This window comes from Mustela nivalis (genome assembly GCF_964662115.1).
Source record: "Mustela nivalis genome assembly, chromosome: 4".
Taxonomy (NCBI): domain Eukaryota; kingdom Metazoa; phylum Chordata; class Mammalia; order Carnivora; family Mustelidae; genus Mustela; species Mustela nivalis.
In genome coordinates this window covers 101826945-101848005 of record NC_139023.1, presented here as the reverse complement: position 1 = coordinate 101848005, position 21061 = coordinate 101826945, and the positions used below count along the sequence as shown (strand labels likewise).

The 21061-nt window shown below is 36.4% G+C and overlaps 1 protein-coding gene across 4 annotated transcripts in view; it reads left to right on the top strand.

Moving 5' to 3' along the window:
• ARHGEF38 (Rho guanine nucleotide exchange factor 38) overlaps nt 1–21061 on the top strand; it is a 151314-nt gene that overhangs the window by 91538 nt on the left and 38715 nt on the right. For 3 of the 4 annotated variants that reach the window (XR_014311302.1, XM_082729173.1, XM_082729172.1), the window contains exons 5-6: nt 9611–9628; nt 20111–20310. Coding sequence is in view for 3 of the 4 variants with exons in the window: in XM_082729173.1 (XP_082585299.1) it covers nt 9611–9628; nt 20111–20310 (218 nt within the window). In the remaining variant the exon portion in view is untranslated. The remainder of the gene's footprint in view (nt 1–9610; nt 9629–20110; nt 20311–21061) is intronic. The other variant, XM_082729171.1, reaches the window with a different exon arrangement.

Below are 21061 nucleotides of genomic sequence, written 5' to 3'. Positions count from 1 at the left end.
GAAGTCATTTACTAAAGCTCTAGTTACTTTGCCTCTTTGGGGTTATTTAAGGCTTCTGATCTGTATGAGGAAAATGAAAAACAGAATAGCTATAAATGCAAGTATAACTATAATTAGAATAGCTTGTCTGCTACCTCTGTTTTCTGTTTTTCTAGGTATAAATACCATCAAATCCCCGCTGTCTTTCAGAGACCCTAGAGATCTGTTTATTTTGTAATAATTAAAGAACAAAGGGTCTTTTCCAAGTTTTGTTTTGTTTGTTTGTTGTTTTTTATTTGTTTGTTTGTTTGTTTCTTTCTTTCTTTCTTTCTTTCTTTTTTGTAGTTGGAAGACGCGTTTCTAGCTTTATGTTTCATTGTTATAAATTTATATACATTTTTCTTCTTCCTAACCAAAGCCACTATCCCCAGGAGGAAAACTAACTTCTAGTCATCTGGGTGCTTTGGCTGTTTGTTCCTTTGACTACTATAGCTTCTCCATTCAGAAGGAAGGTGAAAGCTCACACAACACAGAACTTAAAGGAATAGAGTTCAATTTGTTCACATTTTATATTTCTTGATGTTATTCTAATGGAATGTTCCAAATAAAAATTAAAATTATTTCTGGATTTTTTTTCAATTCCTTATGTGGCACCGTATTTGAACAAAACTATAATCATTAAGAAATAGCCATATAGAAAAGTGTTTCTTGTAAGTCAAATGATAATGAGCCCATGAAGGTAAGAGGTGTGGTTGTGGTTATATGGTTGCTTTCCCCATAAAAGGGTAAATGGACACAATTTAACTTTCTTCTTCCTGAATTGTCCTTGTCTGGGGCTCAGTTCTGGAAAGTTTCAGCCTTAAAGGGATACTTTAAAAAAAAAGATGAGCAAATAGGAGACATTATAATGTAATAGTACTATGCCATTACTCCAACAGGCTTTCCCTGTTGGAAAACCTCTAAAGTTCCTTTTTGTAAAATGCTATACTAACATTAAACACTATGCTAATTTATGTCACAGTATTTGTTTTATTTGGTTAAAATAAATAAATAGAGGAGAAAAAAAAGTCTATGTCTTCTTTAGGAGGTAAAAGAACAATCTTTTCTTTCAACTTCAAATTTTGTGTTTTGGCTGCAAAATGATCACGTTGTTTACTTGTTTGCTTCCATAGAAAAAATGCATTTATATTTATTTTCAACGTCTCCCACAATTTTCTGATCTATGATCTATAGAGCATACTGGGAAAATGAAATTCCTCAGTAGGAGACAGAAATTGAAGCAAAAATGTGAGCTTAAATGTTATGAGTGGAAGGAAATACTGGTTCGGGGATAGTGGTGACACAATCCTTTTCATAGAAGTGTTCTTCAAACAGCCTTGAATAATTGCCTAAAATGATAGTAGTCACTGATTTTTTAAAAATTAGAATTCTTTGCTTGATCCCAACAAGGAGGTCTTAGAGTCAGCAGAACCTAGTTATTTTGAGGTATCTAGGAATCCATTCATGTAAGATATCTGAAGAGTGAAGGAATACTTGCTTTCCATACATATATACCATTGTTTTCTACATATATAGAGCACTGGGATTTTTTCAAACTTTTTTTTTTTTTAAGATTTTATTTATTTATTTGTCAGAGAGAGAGCACAAGCAGGCAGAGTGGCAGGCAGAGGCAGAGAGAGATGCAGGCTCCCTGCTGGACAAGGAGCCTGATGAGGGACTTGATCCCAGGACCCTGGGATCATGACCTGAGCTGAAGGCAGCAGCTTAACCTACTGAGCCACCCAGGCATCCTTCAAACTTTTTAAGTCCATTAAAATTTATGGAATTCAACATAGGTATTTATCGTGGATTTTCTTCTCAATCATTGAAAATGAAAACACCATCTACTATCATGAGATAGGATGATAATATTTTTTATATTGAAAATATTCATTGTATTCTAAAAGACTAGGAACCAGAAGTCAAAGTAATCAAGTTATTAATACATATTATAACTTCATCTCTTTACAGCCATATGAAGCTATCTTATATCTATATCTTATATATATATATTATATTATAATGCTTATAATAAGCATTATCTTATTTTATTTTATTTATTTTTATTTTATTTTATGTTTCTGAGAGAGAGAGAGAGCAGAAGAGAGAATGGAGGGAGGGGGAAGGAGAAGACGACTCCCCACTGAACAGGGAGCCTGAAGTGGGGCTCGATCCCAGGACCCTGGGATCATCACCTGAGCATATGGGACATGCTTAGTCAACTGAACCACCCAGACACCCCCATATGAAGCTTTTAGAAAAAAACTCCTATCTACTTTGTGCCTAAAATTTAACTTGAATAATTCCAACTTTTTTTTACTCGTAAATGCTTAATTTGACTAATAAGTTTGGCCAAATGCAAATACTCTTACCAAATGCCAGTCATTTTTCAGGTACTAAAGCTACAGCAGAGAACAGAGCAAGCATATATCCTTGCCCTCATTCAGATGGGGAGCAGAGTGATAGATAATAAATGAAATAAGTATATAGTATATAAAAAGTGACAGTGTTAAAGAGAGAAATAAAGCAGGAAATAAGGATAAAAAGTAGGAGGCAAGGTATAATTTAAAAAAAAAATTGGTCCAGGAAGGTTTTATTGGGAAGAAACCTTTGAGCAAAGACCTGAAGGAGGTAAGGAGTGCACAGTATTGATACCAAGAGAAGAGTAACCAGACAGAGGAACAAGTGCCAAGACCTGAAGGGCAGGAGCCTGCCTTCAGACTTTTATAAGAGTAAGGAGGCCTACATGGTTGCCATAGTTTGGGGGACTTTGTGAACAATCGGGAATGAAGTAGAGAAGAAATCAACTAAGAGATAGATCTTGTTGCTCTGGAAGGACGTTCATTGTACTTGAGTAAAATGGAAGCCAAGAAACCCAGCCATGGTTAGTGAAAGCTTTTGTGGGAATTATCTTATTGAACTGGTGAATTGTTTATAACCTACATTAACACTGTGTACAGAAATATTCTGTAGTGCTTGATGGCCATTTCCTGTGAGTGATTTATACTTTATTTCGTAGTCTTGTACTGTGTTTTTCTTTCTTTTTTAAAATTTATTTTTAATTAATTAATTATTTATTTTTATTAACATATATTGTATTATTTGCTTCAGTGGTACAGGTCTATGAGTAATCAGTCTTACACGATTCACAGTACTCACCATAGCACATACCCTCCCCAATGCCCATAACCCAGCCACCCCATCCCCCCTCCTCCCACCCCCCAGGGACCCTCAGTTTGTTTCCTGAGATTAAGGGTCACTTATGGTTTGTCTCTCTCCCTGGTCCCATCTTGTTTCATTTTTTTTCCCTCCCTAGCCTCCACGAACCCCACCTTGTCTCTCAAATTCCTCATATCAGAAACATCATATGATATTTGTCTTTCTCTGATTGACTTATTCATTTAGCATAATAGCTTCTAGTTCCATCCACATCGTGTAGTTGCATCCATATCATTGCAAATGGCAAGATTTCGGTTTTTGATGGCTGCATAGTATTCCAATCTATACACACATACATGTACACATACATATATATATTATACACACACACACTACATCTTTTTTTATCTGTCGATGGACATCTAGGTTCTTTCCATAGTTTGGCTATTGTGGACATTGCTGCTATAAACATTCAGGTGCACATGCCCCTTCAGATTGCTACATTTGTGTCATTAGGGTAAATACCCAGTAGTGCAATTTCTGGGTTTAGGGTAGCTCTATTTTCAACTTTTGAGGAAACTCCATGCTGTTTTCCAGAGTGGCTGCATCAGCTTGCATTCCCACCAACAGTGTAGGAGGGTTTCCCTTTCCCCACATCCTTGCCAGCATCTGTCATTCCTGACTTGTTAATTTTAGCCATTTTGACTGGTATGAGGTGGTATCTCATTGTGGTTTTGATTTGTATTTCCCTGATGCCAAGTGATACTAAGCACTTTTTCATGTGTCTGTTGGCCATCTGGATGTCTTCTTTGCAGAAATGTCTGTTCATGTCCTCTGCCCATTTCTTGATTGGATTATTTGTTCCTTGGATGTTGAGTTTGATAAGTTCTTTATAGATTTTGGATACTAGCCTTTTATCTGATATGCCATTTGTGAATATCTCCTCCCTTTCTGTCAGTTGTCTTTTGATTTTGTTGACTCTTTTCTTTGCTGTGCAAAAGCTTTTGATCTTGATGAAGTCCCAATAGTTCATTTTTACACTTGATTCCCTTGCCTTTGGTGATGTTCCTAGGAAGAAGTTGCTGTGGTTGATATCAAAGAGGTTGCTGCTTGTGTTCTCCTCAAGGATTTTGATGGATTCCTGTCTCACGTTGAGGTCTTTCATCCATTTTGAGTCTATTTTTGTGTGTGGTATAATGAAATACTTCAATTTCATCCCTCTGCATGTGACTGTCCAATTTTCCCAACACCATTTTTTGAAGAGACTGTCTTTTTTCCATTGGACATTCTTTCCTGTTTGTCAAAGATTAATTGACCATAGAGTTGAGGGTCCATTTCTGGGCTCTTTATTCTTTTTTTTTTTTTTTTAAGATTTTATTTATTTATTTGACAGAGAGAAATCACAAGTAGATGGAGAGGCAGGCAGAGAGAGAGAGAGGGAAGCAGGCTCTCTGCCGAGCAGAGAGCCCGATGCAGGACCTGATCCCAGGACCCTGAGATCATGACCTGAGCCGAAGGCAGCGGCTTAAACCACTGAGCCACTCAGGCACCCCTGGGCTCTTTATTCTGTTCCATTGATCTATGTGTCTGTTTTTGTACCTGCACCATACTGTCTTGATGATTACAGCTTTGTTTTTTTAAAAAGATTTTATTTATTTATTTGACAGACAGAGATTGCAAGTAGGCAGAGAGGCAGGCAGAAAGAGAGAGAGGAGGAAGCAGACTCCCTGCTGAACAGAGAACCCAATGCGGGGCTTGATCCCAAGACCCCAGGATCACAACCTGAGCCGAAGGCAGAGGCTTTAACCCACTGAGCCACCCACGTGCCCCCCGCCCCTTTTTTAAATTTTAATTTTATTTTTTCAGTGCTCCAAGATTCATTGTTTATGCACCACACCCAGTGCTCCATGCAATACATGCCCTCCTTAATACCCACCACCAGGCTCACCCATCTTCCCACCCACTTCCCCTCCAGAACCCTCAGTTTGTTTCTCAGAGTCCACAGTCTCCCATGGTTTGTCTCCCCCTCTGATTTCCCCCAATTTACTTTGATTACAGCTTTGTAATAGACCTTGAAGTGTGGAATTGTGATGTCACCAACACTGGTTTTCTTTTTCAACATTCTTCTGGCTATTCGAGGTCTTTTCTGGTTCCATATACATTTTAGGGTTATTTTTCCATTTCTTTGGAAAAAATTGATGGTATTTTGATAAGGTTTGCATTAAATGTGTAGATTGCTTTAGGTAGCATAGACATTTTCACAATATTTATTCTTCCAAGCCATGAGCATGAAACGCTTTTCCATTTCTTTGTGTCTTCCTCCATTTCATTCATGAATATTTTCTAGTTTTCTGAGTAGATTCTTTGCCTCTTTGGTTAGGTTTATTCCTAAGTATCTTATGGTTTTGGTGCATTGTGAATGGAATCGACTCCTGAATTTCTCTTTTTCTGTCTTGATGTTGGTGTATAGAAATGCAACCGATTTATGTGCATTGATTTTATATCCTGACACTTTACTGAATTCCCATACAAGTTTTAGCAATTTTAGAGTGGAGTCTTTTCGGTTTTCCACATAAAGTATCATATCATCTGCAAAGAATGAGAGTTTGACTTCTTCAGTGATTCAGATGCCTTTAATTTCTTTTGTTGACTGATTGCCAAGGCTAGGACTTCTAGTACTATGTTGAATAACAGTGGTGATAGGGGACATCCTTGCCATGTTCCTGACCTTAGGGGGAAAGCTCTCAGTTTTTCCCCATTGAGAATGATATTCTCTGTGGGTTTTTCATAGATGGCTTGGATGATATTGAGGAATTGTATCCTCTATCCCTACACTGTGAAGAGTTTTGACCAAGAAAGAATGCTGTACTTTGTCAAATGTTTTTCCAGCATCTATTGAGAGTATTGTATGGTTTTTGTCCTTCCTTTTATTAATATATTGTATCACATTGATTGATTTACGGATGTTGAATCAACCTTGTAGCCCAGGAATAAATCCCACTTGGTTGTGGTGAATAAGCCTTCTAATATACTGTTGGATCCTATCGGCTAGTATTTTGGTGAGAATTTTTGTATCCATGTTCATCAAGGGTATTGGTCTGTAATTCTCCTTTTTGATGGGGTCTTTGTCTGTTTTAGGATCAAGGTAATGCTGGCTTCATAAAATGAGTTTGGAAGTTTTCCTTCCATTTCTAATTTTTGAAACAGTTTCAGGAGAATAGGTATTAATTCTTCTTTAAATGTTTGGTAGAATTCCCCTGGGAAGTCATCTGGCCCTGGGCTCTTGTTTGTTGGGAAATTTTTGATGACTGCTTCAATCTCCTTACTGGTTATGGATCTGTTCAGGTTTTCTATTTCTTCCTGGTTCAGTTTTGGTAGTTTATATGTGTCTAGGAATGCATCCATTTCTTCCAGATTGTCAAATTTGCTGGTGTATAGTTGCTCATAATATGTTCTTGTAACTGTATGTATTTCTTTGGTGTTGGTTATGATCTCTCCTCTTTCATTTATGATTTAATTAATTTGGGTCCTTTCTCTTTTCTTTTTGATAAGTCTGGCCAGGGATTTATCAATCTTATTAATTCTTTCAAGGAACCAGCTCCTAGATTTGTTGATCTGTTCTACTCTTCCTTTGGTTTCTGTTTCATTGATTTCTGCTCTGATCTTTTTTCTTTTTCTCTTGCTGGGTTTAGGCTTCTTTGCTGTTCTTTCTCCACATCCTTTGGATGTAGGGTTAGGTTGTGTACTTGAGACCTTTCTTGTTTCTTGAGGAAGGCTTGTATGGCTATATACTTTCCTCTCAGGACTGTCTTTGCTGTGTCCCACAGATTTTGAACAGTTGTGTTTACATTTTCATTTGTTTCCAGGAATATTTTCAATTCTTCTTTAATTTCCTGGTTGGCCCATTCCTTTTTTACTAGGATGTTCCTTAGCCTCCATGTTTTTAAGTTCTTTCCAACTTTCCTCCTGAGGTTGATTTATAGTTTCAAAACATTGTGGTCTGAAAATATACAGGGAATTATCCCAATCTTTTGATACAGGTCGAGACCTGATCTGTGATCCAGGATGTGATCTATTTTGGAGAATGTTCCATGTGCATTCTGTTGCTTTGGGATGGAATGTTCTGAATATACCTGTGATGTCCATCTGGTCCAGTGCATCATTTAAGGCCTTTATTTCCTTGTTAATCTTTTGCTTGGGTGATCTGTCCATTTCAGTGAAGGGGGTGTTAAAGGTCCCTCCTATTATTGTATTATTGTTGAAGTGTTTCTTTGATTTTGTTATTAATTGGTTCATATAATTGGCTGCTCCCATGTTAGGGGCATAGATATTTAAAATAGTTATATCTTCTTTTTGGACACACCCTTTAAGTATGATATAGTATCCTTCCTCATCTCTTATTATAGTCTTTGGCTTTAAATCTAACTTATCTGATATAAGGATTGCCACCCCAGCTTTCTTGTGATGTCCATTAGCATGGTAAATTGTTTTCTACCCCCTCACTTTAACTCTGGAGGTGTCTTTGGATCTAAAATTTATTTATACACTTGATTTTGGTATATTTGGTCTGTTAGAAGAAACTGTCTACCAAAATTTAAAAGAAAGAAAAACTTGTGTATATACAAAAATAAGAGCAAACACAGTGGAGGGTTAGAATATGACTGTAAAGATGAAAATTAAAAGATTCTAAAAAGGAATAAATAAGTTGAAAAAAAGAAAGAGGAAGGAATGTGATCAGGTTGGAGACTAGAACAAAGCCTGTGCTAGATTTAGAATATATTTTGATCTGTTAGAAGAAACTGTATCCCAAAAATTTAAAGAAAAAAAAACTACCCTATGTATGCAAAAAATAAGGTTAAATACAATGAAGGGATAGAATATGAATATAACAATGAAACTTTTAAAAGACTTTAAAAAAGCTATTGATGAGATAAAATAGTTTAAAAACATTAATAGGAAAGAAGAGAAATTTAAAAAATAAAATAAGAAAAAAATAAAATTTAAATAACTTTGAAAGACTAAAGAGTCCTGGGAAAAACGTCATGAATTCTATGTGCCATATTCCCGTAGTTCTGAAGTTTTGCAGTTCTCATTAGTGAACTTGGTCTTGGCTGAATGTTCTTGTTGCTCTTCTGGGGGAGGGGCCCATTGCAGTGATTCACGATGTCTTTGCCTGAAGCGGAATTGCACTGCTCTTGCTAGGGGTCAGGCTAAGTAATCTGCTCCAGTTTGCTCTCGGGAGCTTTTGTTCCCTGAATGCTTTCCCTGCAGGTGTGGAGGATGGGAATGAAAACTGCAGCTTTCCAGTCTCTGGCCCTGGAGGATATGAGAGAACAGGTATCCAGTCCTCAGTGTGCCCTCAGAGGAAAGCAGTCAATCCCTCCCATTTCCCTGGTCACCAGCCATACTCTGTGCTCACCTGGCTTATGACTGAGCATTTCTATCTCTGGCACACAAACCCATTTGCAGTCTCCAAACCCAACAAATTCCTGCAATGCGCTCCTATACCACCATTCCTCCTGGTGGAGGAAGGAGGGGGTCTCCCCATATCTGCCATTTATGGGGACCCTGCTTGAAGAGCAGTGGCCCTGCTGTGCCTCAGATCATGGTTTAAGGTCACCCTGAGCTGAGAGCCCCTCCTCAGCTCCCTCTTTGCAGCTGGCTTCCCTGCTCCAGTACCAGAGAACTCAGTCACACTCAGGCACCCCTGGTCTTTCTGTGACCTATGGGTCCTGAGACCACACTGTCCCCATGAGGGCTTCACCCCCCCACCCCACTTAGCCTCTGGAGTGATGTCCCTCAGTGGAGAAGACTTTTAAAAGTTCCAGTTTTGTGCCCAGCTGCTCAACTACTTGCCAGGAGCCAGTCCCTCCCCCCATGGTCTATCTTCCTGTATGTCACCTGGGATATACTTCTCCACACTTCATACCTTCCAGAAAGTGGTCACTTTTCTTTTCCTAGAATTGCTGCTCTTTTTCTCTTCAATCTGCTGTTGAGTTTGTTCAGAATGGTTTGATAACTATCTAGCTGAACTCCTGGGACCCTATGATATTTAGGTCTTCTACACCTCTGCCATCTTGCTCCTCCCCCAGTCTTGTACTATATTTAACAGATTCTCTTTTTCATGAAGTAAATCATGGATAAAAACTGGTGTTTAAATCCATTTTCACATAATCAAAATCAATAGTTCTGTAAACTGAATCCATAGTTTCTAATCCTATATTGAGTGTGAAACAAAGATGGTGTAAACATGCTACTGATAAAGTTTTAGAGATATGATTATAAAATAATGAAACCAATTCTATTAAACACTCATGGAAAATAACTTATAATTTTATTTTATGTAGTAAAAATTTGAAGATTTTATAATGTTTGCGTATTACTTCAAATATGCAGATTTACATTAATTTGCTTCTCTCCTCCTTTCTTTCAGGAACATATACATGCAAGAGTAAGTATTTTTGTTTTAATAATAGAAATCAAGTGTAACCATAATGAGAGGATGGGGGATGGGTAACTGGGTGAAGGGCATTAAGGACGTCACTTGAATTAATGAACACTGGCTGTTAAAAGCAACTGACGAATCACTGAGTTCTACCTCGGAAATTAGTAATACACCATATATTAATTAAATTGAATTTAAATAAAAACTTTTTTTAAAAAGGTCATGGGGGAAAAACCTGTTGAGTATTTTCAAAATTTAGAACTTTTGTTTTTTACAATTATGTTTATTGCTTTTAATACATTATTTCCAATTTGTCTGAGGTGATTGTACATATTAAATTATCTCATGTATTTTACAAAATGTTTTACAAAAATCCTGGGTTACAATTTATTTAAATCACAAGTTTGCTGATGCCAGGAACTCTTTAGGAACTGCTCAACATACATATGCTAAGCAATCGTAATGTGTCCAAAAACACACCTTCTTAAGAATGACATTAGACTTAAAAAAAAAAAACTCAGATAATTACCACAATGTTTTTGAAATTTCTGTAGATTAATGTACAAAAGAAAAGATTCTTCATGCATTATGACAAATATTGAGTTTCTTCTAATTTGGACTCATGATTCAAAAAGAAAAAATCAAACATTCATATATAATATGTTTAAAATATTAAAACAAAATAACTTGTTGCTAAGACAATATAGAAATTATTAAAATAGCACACATAGACATACACTCTGGAAGACATCTGTTTTTATAGAAGGGAAAGCGTGTCTTGTCTAATAAAAGATGGAATTAGCTTAAATATAAACTCAAATTTACCAGGACTTGAAAAAATCCACATATTTGGCTTAGCACGGTCAGCAGTAATCTAAACAATAATCAGCCGGAGTTCCTAGCCTGTGTGTTTGCTTGTTTACATGTCTTTATGTGTGTGCGTGCTTCTGTATTCTAAACTCCCAAAACTGTACATGAGGAAATAAAAAACCTACAAAATAAAAGTATATTAACTTAAGCTGTAAAGACCTGTCATTCATGCTTTGTTGCATAGCAACCATGAGGAAAGACAGAATTCCAGAAGTGAGGTGCAGAACCAGGCATCCATCAGACAGGGGCTAGAGAAGTTAGTTTTTGACATACCAGCAAGGCACAGGCACCAAAAAGGCACCCAGTTCTTTCACTTTATAGTCTTTTCTTTCAAAAGAAAAAAAAAAAAAAATATATATATATATATATATATAATTAATATATTTTAATTAAACAAAACAATTATATATATAATTATATATAATGTATATATATATACATTATATATAATATACATAATGTATATATATATATACATATAATCTCCTATAGTGTGAACAGATGTAAATTGTTTTGTTTAATGAGTTCCAGATTCTGAGACCACGGAATCTGAAAACCTGCATAATGGAAGAGGGCCTTTGTCCTTTCACACGCTGGGGTCTTCCTGGTTTCTCTTCTGTGATAGCTGGTAGGGTTGGATGGGGTGGGGAGAGGGCTGTCTCATTAAAAAGCCTGTGCCCATGGCATTGTGCCGAGGACGGAAGATTCACACAGAAGAACTATGTGAATTACCAAAGAACTTCTTATGCTACAAATTCTGCTCGGGTTTCTTTTCCTAAAGCTTAAGTCTTTATAACCAAAAGACCAGAGCGAGAGAGAGATTCAGAGCAGAGTGAGAGATTCTTTTAATACAGTTAGCATACACAGCTCCTACAACAAACAGTACATTGTATCGAGATACTTGCTTAAAAAATGGCACTAGCTTTAGGACAGTCCCGCTGCGTGGAAGTTAGCAGGCTTTGGATGCCCCCTCTAGTCTATTTCTATACATCAAGACCGGGAAAAGAGGCCGAACGATCACAGCGTGGGGCTGGATGCACATCAAAGCCACACTCGCCGTGCGTTATTTTCCTTCCAGCTTCTCTCGCTCTGGTCACGAGGCGCACATGCTGCTACATGAAAGGGTAAAACGCAGTGTCAAGTGATTTGTAATTGTTTGGCTCCTTAGCAGCTAAAGCCAGGAATAGTGTGGCCGGAAGTGCATTTAGGAAATGTGGCGTTTTATTTTATTTTTTTTTTAAAGATTTTATTTATTTATTTGACAGAGAGAAACCACAAGTAGGCAGAGAGGCAGGCAGAGAGAGAGGAGGAAGCAGGCTCCCTGCTGAGCAGAGAGCCCGATGCGGGACTCGATCCCAGGACCCTGAGATCATGACCTGAGCCGAAGGCAGCGGCTTAACCACTGAGCCACCCAGGCACCCAAATGTGGCGTTTTAAATGCCTCGGAAAAAAAAATTCTTTACTTATGGGAATGGAAAATTGGGTGTGGGTTCCTTTTTATTACTATTATTATTATTATTATTATTATTATTATTATTATTTTTACAATCTACATTTTTTAAAAAATACAGAAAAAGACAACGATGTTTCGAATTTCTAAAATGTTTATTTTGAATTATAATCTTATGTAAACATCAAAGACAGTACTGAAGGGACAAGAATCATAGAATCCTGCACCAGAAAGTCCCCGGAAAAGCATTTGATACAAGTCCCATGTTCTAAAGCAAGAAAAACTCAACTATTCTAAATTTAACTCTCTACAGAGATGCTGTGTTTCATCTTTATGCTTTTACACTTTTTTATATGTATTCTCTGTCTTGACCAGATACTTCCACCTTTGGAGTCAGGATTTCTACTGATCCCAAAATATTATTTCTGCCTTCTTAAGCTTTATAATTTTTAAATTATTAAAGAAACACTGTGAAATATAGAAAATCAAAATGAAGACCGTGAAGACAATCAGTAGTCACATTCCAGAGTTAACTATTTTAACATTTCATGAATCCCTCATTTCACTGCAATTTTTTTCTACACACACACGCACACATAGGCGCACACACGTGCGTATTGACTAACATAGGACTGCTATATATTTCCTGTATGTCAAGTTACTACCTCATTCATCAGTATATCATGGACACATTTCTATGTCAGTAAACAAATCCACATTGCTTTATGACTGCATAATATTTTATCTGATGTATATATCATAATTTGGTTTACCCAACCATTATAGATACTTGAATGATGTCTTTCTGGCCTGTAAAGATTGATGTTATGTGTTTATTCTTATAAATGATCTTTGTACAATAACTTGATTTTCTTAGAATGAGTTTCTAAAAGTGGAATTGCTAGATCAAAGGGCTTTTGATACTGCCAGAAAGTTTAAGCAAAGTTAAGCTAATTTTTAGTCCCACTGCCTGTATATGATTTTTCCATTTATCTCCTATTTGCCAGCCCTAGAAACAATTAATATGTGTATCTTTACTACCTGTGGCAACGCAGAAGGCTTAAAATTTTATTGTATTGTGTTAACTTTCATTAATAATAATCTTGAGCATTTTTCATGTATGGTTAACCATTTGCATTTCCCTCTAATGGACTGCCTTTTTTATTGATTACTTTCATTGAGATGTTCATCTTTTTCTAATTGATTGATAGTGCCTCTTTAATTAGCAAGTATATTAACACTTTTTCTGTCTTATATGCTTCCAGCTTGTCATTTGACTTTTAACATAGTTTATGGCTGCTTTTGTTTTTATCTGTATAGTATCAGAGAGCTAAAATTTTTTTAAGATTTTATTTTTTATTTATTTGAGAAAGGCAGAGGACACATACCTGAGTGGGGGGGGAGGAGAAGAGGGAGAAGCAGGCTTCCCACTGAGCAAGGAGCCCAATGCGGGCCTCGATCCCTGCACACCCAGCCTGTGACCTGAGCGGGAGGCAGACACTTAACCGACTGAACCACCCAGGCACCTCTTACAGAGCTTGAATTTCGAAATACATTTATCACTTTTTCCTACTATGGCTTTTAGATATTGTGTCCTGCTTAAAAATTCAAGGATTGTTTTAAAGTGTAATTCCTGTTTCCTTCAACTTGTATAGTTTCATTTTTAACAATTAGATCTTTGATCTATACAGAAATTATTTTGATGTAAAGAATTTATTTTTGTTATTTTCTTCTTTATGACTAGATAATATCTCAGCACCTGATATTGAACAATTCATTTTTTACAGAGTAGGAATGTGATATTTACTTAATTTTTATACATACTTGTATTTATTTCTTGATTTTCTATTTTGTGCTACTCTTCTGTCCATTTATATACCCACACAAAACTGCTTTCATTTCTGCAGCTTTATATTTTAATATAAGATATACCTACAGTTGACCCTAAAAACAACAGGAGGTTGGGGTGCTGACCCCCATGCAATTGAAAAGGCATGTATAACTTTTGACTCCCTCAAAACTTTACTAATATCCTGCTGTTGACCAGAAGCCTTACTGAGGACCTAATAAATTAACACACAGATTGTAAGTTATATGTATTCCATACTGTGTTCTTACAATAAATTAAGTTAAAGAAAAGAAAGTGTTACTAAGAAAATCATAAGTGGGGGAAGCTTGGGTGGCTAAGAGGCCGACTCTTGATTCTGGCTCAGGTCATGGTTTCAGGGTCTTGGGATCTAGCCCCTTGTGAAGCTCTAAGCTCAGTGTGGAGTCTGCTTGAGGATTCTTTCTCCCTCTGTCCTTCCCTGCAGAGCACATGCTCGCTCACTCTCTGTCTCTCTAAAATAAGTAAATAAATCTTTATAAACAAACAAAAAACCCCAAAATCATAAGGAAGAGCAAATATACTCAGTCCTGTGCCATATTTATTGAAAAAACATCCGTGTATGAGTAGCCGTGCAGTTCAAATCCATGTTCAAGGTTCAAATGTAATCTCAGCTCAATATTCTTCCTGTTCAGAATTTTCTTGAATATTTTTGCATGTTTCCTCCTTAAAAATCTTTGTGTTTTTATAAAATTATATGTGCCATGGTTTAAAAAGCCAAATCGTGGGGCACCTGTGTGATTCAGTTGGCTCAGCGTCCTGGGGTCCAGCCTTGCTTTGAGCTCCCTGCTCAGTGGAGACTCTGCTTCTCCCTCTCGCTCTGCTGCTCCCTGCCCCATTTGTTCTCTCTCTCAAAGAACAAAATTAAAAAAAAAAAAAAGTTCCACAGGATTAAGAAAAATAGCAGTCCCCTCTTCTCTTACCTACTTCTAAAGGACATAAGCATTTTCACACCTTTTTGTTAATATTTTGGTACTTATCTTCATGACCCTAAAAACATATTTGGCTTTCCCTTCTTAGGTATTATATTTTGACTTCCCCTATGGAAAACAAGAATTTATCTCTCTCCCTATGCCATCCCCACTACACACACACACACACACACACACACACACACACACACACGCTCTCCATCTCTTCAGTTTACCCACGTGGTGACATTTGGATTGGAGCAATAGTCAGTGTTTGATTTCTTCTATTTAGTATATCTGAGTAAATTTCTTTTCAGAGCTAAACCTTGGAATAAACTGATTAATTGTTTTTATGGGAGTGACCTATTTTATCTATTTATTTACTGTTTGTTTAATTTATTTTCATTTTCCCAGTTTTCTTTGTTCTACTCATTAATACCACACTCAGGACCATCATCTCTTGAGAGAGCTAGATGCATTATGGATGCTTTCAATTTCTTCTCCCTAAAATTGTCTTTCCCAGAACCTTTCTGACCTGTTGAGTTTGGACTGGGTAACTGGGCACAGCTATCTTTAAGGAGATTTTGTCACCCTGGAGCATCTTTTTACCTCTTTCCTGTTTTTAGTACATCCTTCGGTACTTTCCTGTGTTCACTGGGAATGGACAGGAAGTAAAGTTTTAAGAAATTTTATATCCAAAAATTCTTTAGTTTACCTTCAGGGTGATTTATAGTTTGACCAAGTATAGAATTCTAAATTAAAAATCTCTCATCTTCAGAATTTAAAGGCAATTTTTCCTCATGTTCTAGCTTTCAGTGTTGCTACAAGAAAGCTGAAGCTTGTTCTCATTCTTCACCATGTGTTTGTGCCCATTTGTTCACGTGTTTCTCTAAAGGATTATAGGGTCTTCTCTTTGTCTCCCGTAGTCGGACGTTCCCTGAATTCCCAGGTGTGAATCCAATTCCATTGTGCTAAGTACTCAGTGAGTTTTTTCAACATGCTAACTCGTGTCCTTCTCCTGAGTTATTTTTCTGATGATTTCCTCCCTATATGTGGTCTGTTCCCATTTTATGGGACTCTACTTATTTCAGTATTGGATCTTTCAGACCAATCTAATTTTTTCACATTTTCCTTCCATCTTATATCCCTTTGTATTTTTGGTCTTCTTTCTGGAAAGTTCCTGAATATTTTCTCCAAAACTTGTGAGATTTTATTTCTCCTATTATTCTTTTTTTTAAAATTTTTTTTTAAGATTTTTATTTATTTATTCGACAGAGATCACAAGTAGGCAGAGAGGCAGGCAGAGAGAGAGAGAGAGAGAGAGGAGGAAGCAGGCTCCCTGCTGAGCAGAGAGCTCACTGTGGGGCTCGATCCCAGGACCCTGGGATCATGACCTGAGCCGAAAGCAGAGCTTTAACCCACTGAGCCACCCAGGTGCCCCATATTTCTCCTATTATTCTTTCAACTTCCAAGAGCTCTTTCTTAGTTCTCCAAATGATCTCCTTATTTGTAGAGCATCCTAGAAATTAGGCCATTTCTTAAACAGGTTTCCAACCAGTTCTTCTTATTCTAATCCCCACCTCCCTCTCTCTCTACTTCCACAGGTTCTTAGGGTCTAATTAATGAATCTTTGGGGAATGATTAAATTATTGCCTCTCCATATTACTGGTTCTCTCTGGTTCAAATCTCTCCAGTAATAAATCAATTACTATTCATTCATGTTCTTTACATCTCCTAAAATTTGTAAATGGCTCTGTATTTATTTTCACAATTTTTTATTTGTGTCAAATCCTATTTGTTTATTTGTGTGTATAAGAAAATACTGTTTTTTCTAAAATTGACTTAAGGTGGGGCACCTGGGTGACTCAGTGGGTTAAGCCGCTGCCTTCGGCTCAGGTCATGATCTCAGGGTCCTGGGATCGGGTCCCGCATCAGGCTCTCTGCTCAGCAGGAGCCTGCTTCCCTCTCTCTCTCTCTCTGCCTGCCTCTCCGTCTATTTGTGATTTCTCTCTGTCAAATAAATAAATAAAATCTTTAAAAAAACAAATAAATAAAATAAAATAAAATTGACTTAAGGTGTTTTTAAAGGAGAGTGAATTGAAAATAAACTCAATAACAGTATACATGGTTTGTGGCTACTGTAAAATTAATATTAAATTAGGATACTTGTTGTCATAAAAAAGAGGAAATTCAAAGTAATCTGATCAATAGTTAAATGATTATTTTTCCTTCCTCTGTTTTCTCCCTCTAATTAAGATATATTGATGGACCTCAATGTTGTATATCTGATTCTTTGTCCTCCACCGCAGCTTTTACATTGTTTAAATGTCATTTTTATTTTCAGTGTGAGACTGTTCTCTTGTATTGGATGGGAAGCTCGCTATAGCAAAACTGGCTGCTGTTAAAACAAAGCCAGCTGTGTTTACTTGACTTTGTAAAGTCCTAGTAATTCACAATGAGATTAGTGCAGCTACTTACGGTACTAAATACTTGTCAAAGTATTCATGATAAGACAGAGGAAGATGAAACAGAATTACAAATTAATGACTACCTTAGTTTTTAGCCTGGTGTATATGGGAAATGGTTACTTTCTTTTGCGGATACATATGATAATGGGTGCTTGGCTAGACTGGGTTAAAACACCCATAGGACTCATTTGCCTCTCGCAGTTATCAGAACTTAATCTTACTGGAAGGGATTAGATGGGGTGAATGCCTGGAGTGTCATTATCTCAAAAGACATCCTCTATCTCTTCTACCATATTGCTTGTCTGTGTGATGCAGATATCAGAATATCATTGCTCATCACTTGGGCTGTCCAAAGTACATGTCTGAAGACAAAAGTGTCTGGGAGATTTCTCATTTTTGAGAAAGCCTTTTAAAATATTTGCATTTCTGACACTTTTAAACAGTTTCATTTGTAATTGTTATTATTAACATTTGAAAGAGAAAAGGGAGAGACTAGAAGTTTGATGTAAAAGAGTAATGGAAAAAGAATTAATGATGAGATGTGGACACAACTAAAGGGTTGAGGCTGGTTTTTTGAAAGATCTTGATAAGGAAGAAAAGAGGCAGCTCGGAGACACAAGCATGTCCTTTAATACATCTGGGGATATTTTTTGTAATTAAAAATTTGAAATATGCATATAACAATAGACCATGCTAATAAACTATCTTATTAAAATTGAGTTTTCTTTGAGCTGTTTGATTATATTTATAATTGATGGCATTTTCAGTAATTTTTAGATTAAATAAACTAATATTTGATGATAGTCAAAGGAAGCATGTAGAAGAAATTCTGATTATAATCATACAGATAATATGATTTCTTCTGGTCAAGTTAATACCTTCTATATTCCAGACTTGTTTTTATTTAGGGGAATTATTTCCACTTAACTGTCTATACTGTTGTATTGCTAAAGACTCTCTGCTTGAGATATGTAAGAAAATGCTATATTTCATATTCAAGTGTTCTGCTTTTGATACAGCATCAGTTAGAAAATATATTGTGTTACTTTTTTTAGCATTCATAATAGATTTACATTTTTTCCCATCCGCTTCACTCAGTACACCTGGAAACCAAAACATCTCTCTCTCCCTATCTTCATTCCCTCCTTGCCGTCCTGTCTCCTGATAGCCCTTCCTCCCATCCTTAAGAGATTTGTGTAAATGGGTAGAAAGTACAAGATAAATCATATTTAAACAGCTCTTTATTCTCTTGCAGATCTTTAATATTTACTTTGATTTTCCTTAAAAAAATGTTGACTTTTGTTTGTTTCCATCTTTTATTATACTGTCATTATTTTCTCAGCATGTGATAAAACTCCTCTATTATTCAGGATCATTGTGCAATGTTTTTGAAAAAACTTCAATGTAAGATAAAAGCACATTACAGAAAATCCAAAATCTATCATTTCAATCTCCAAATATTCATTGAGAAAATACTATATGTCATGCCAGACACATAGTGATGACAGACAAATTGAGCATAAACTGGTAAATAGGGAAACAAAATGATTCCATAGAGTTGAAAAGTGCTACCATAAAATTAAAAATTAAAATAGATATAATAGAGGGTGGCTGGCTTGTGGGTGTGTGTGTGTGTGTGTAACGTATGTGTGCACATACACATGATCATCAAAGTTTGTTAGTTTTTCATTTATCAAATGAAGAGTTCAATAAGATGGTCTCTGAGGTGTTTTCAGACCTTTTCTGATGGTAAACTTTTATCTTTGGTCTTGTCCAAAGATTTGTAGATCCATTTCACCATTCCAATGATGTGGTAAGTTGTCCTTCTATATTAATATTTAGAAATAATAATTGAAGAATAAAAAAATTCACCTACTATGATTTGAAAACCATCTACATTCTTATCTACTAAAACAGAAACAAAAACAAAATAAAAACAAAACCCCAAAACCAAACAAACAAAAGACCTAAAGGAGAACAACTGAGTGTATCTGTCCACCAGAAGAGATTCAAAGCACAATTTCTACCCATGTCCATTTATTGTGTCTCTTTATTTGACTCTTTGCATAAAAAGGCTTTTAAAAACCACTGACTTCTCATTAAAAAATGATTGAACAGTGGGTTGGACAATGTCTTCTAGGTTTTTCACTTCCTATGAACTGCTTGGCTAGTTGGGATAACTCTATGCTCATCTCAGAAGCTCCTAAAGGAAGAGCCAGGCATGAATGCTCACTTTTATGTGGCCATTTGAAGATCTATTGGCTAAGAAGAATTCCACATGGAAAATCGTGGAAAGTCGTGTGATAGCAATGATTAGTGATAGTGGCGGTATTAATAATTAATTTACAGAATTTACATTGTTGCAGTTATTATAAATCTCTTTTGGAGACTGTGGTAGAACCTCTGAAACATCATGAATTCAACTATTCAATTTGGTAGAAGAGAGGAAACAATGCTTTCTTTTGACTATACTTGCAAGTATACTTGCATATACTTTTTAAATAATGAGTTTCTTTTCTTCAGTAATAATCAGAAAAATACCGTTAGGAAAATGCATTTTTTCTGGTTGTCATGGAAAAATGCATTCTGAAGTTATTTCCCACTATTATTATCAATCTTGTTATTTTAAAAAGTATAAAAGGAACATGGATGGAAATCCTGCTTTGAGTCCTTCTTGGTGAACAGATAATGCTCATTTGCTTTCTTGTAGGTTTTTGCTTAGTAGTAGGGTCTTTTAGCCTGGCTTCTCTCTGTCATTCATTGCTCTTGCTCTATTCTTAGAAATTGTATACAGCCAAATAGAGGAAAAATAAAGGGTAAAAACAGTTTCAGGATTACTCATAAAAATCACAAAAATGATAAAACAAATGTCTGGGAAACTGATATTATTTATCTCTATTGTAGAGGCAAACCAAACTTACTGGACATGGGCTCTTTGATGATCAAACCAATCCAGCGTGTAATGAAATACCCCCTCTTGCTGTGTGAACTTCGAGGCTCCACCCCTCCCTCCCACCCAGACTTCAGGGCACTGGGAGATGCCTTCACTGCAGTGAAAGACGTTAATGTGAACATCAATGAACTTAAAAGACGGAAAGATTTAGGTAAGTAGAAACATAATGAATTGAGTGTTTTCTGTGATTGGAGTGTTCTGCCTATACTTCTGAGAATCAGAATATCTAAGTACTTATAGCAGTTGCTGTGACCATGATCATTCGATATCTAGACTTAGAGGCTAAGGGGCAGAGTGTAGTTTTGCCTGGCCAGCTGGACTCGAGGTCATGAGGCACAAAAAAAAAAGACAATTTTTAAAAAAATCAAGCTGCCCTTTACTCAACCTCCATTGATGACTGCTTGCCTGGTGACATACTGTGGGCTGATGATATCATAGCATGTAGTCTTCCTGTCACTGGTGATATGTGTGGGAAGAAGGAGACATGGCACGGCCAGAAAGCTGGAGTAGTGAGAAGCTCCAGCCACATCGATGGTGAAACAGGCCCAGCTAATACAGCTCATCTGGTTCTAACACATAAAGAATAGAGATTTTGTAGCCATAATTGCTCCATTGAAGGGAGCAAGTGTATTTCTTTCTCAAATTATAGAATTATTGTGAGGCATTTGTTAGCTGAGATGTAAAATTCATGTCTGGAAGGAAATAGAGATTTCAAAACAGGAGGCACAATTGCACGGTTTCTATCATCTGCAATGTAGTAACGCATTGGGATAGACTGTGTGGGTCCTCTGTCAGTGTGATCTGTGTCCATAAGTACTTGGCTTTGTACTTCTAACATTAAAACAATGGTAGGACATTGCAGCTAACTGCTCCAACAGTTTCATTTATTTTTGTTGTTTTTG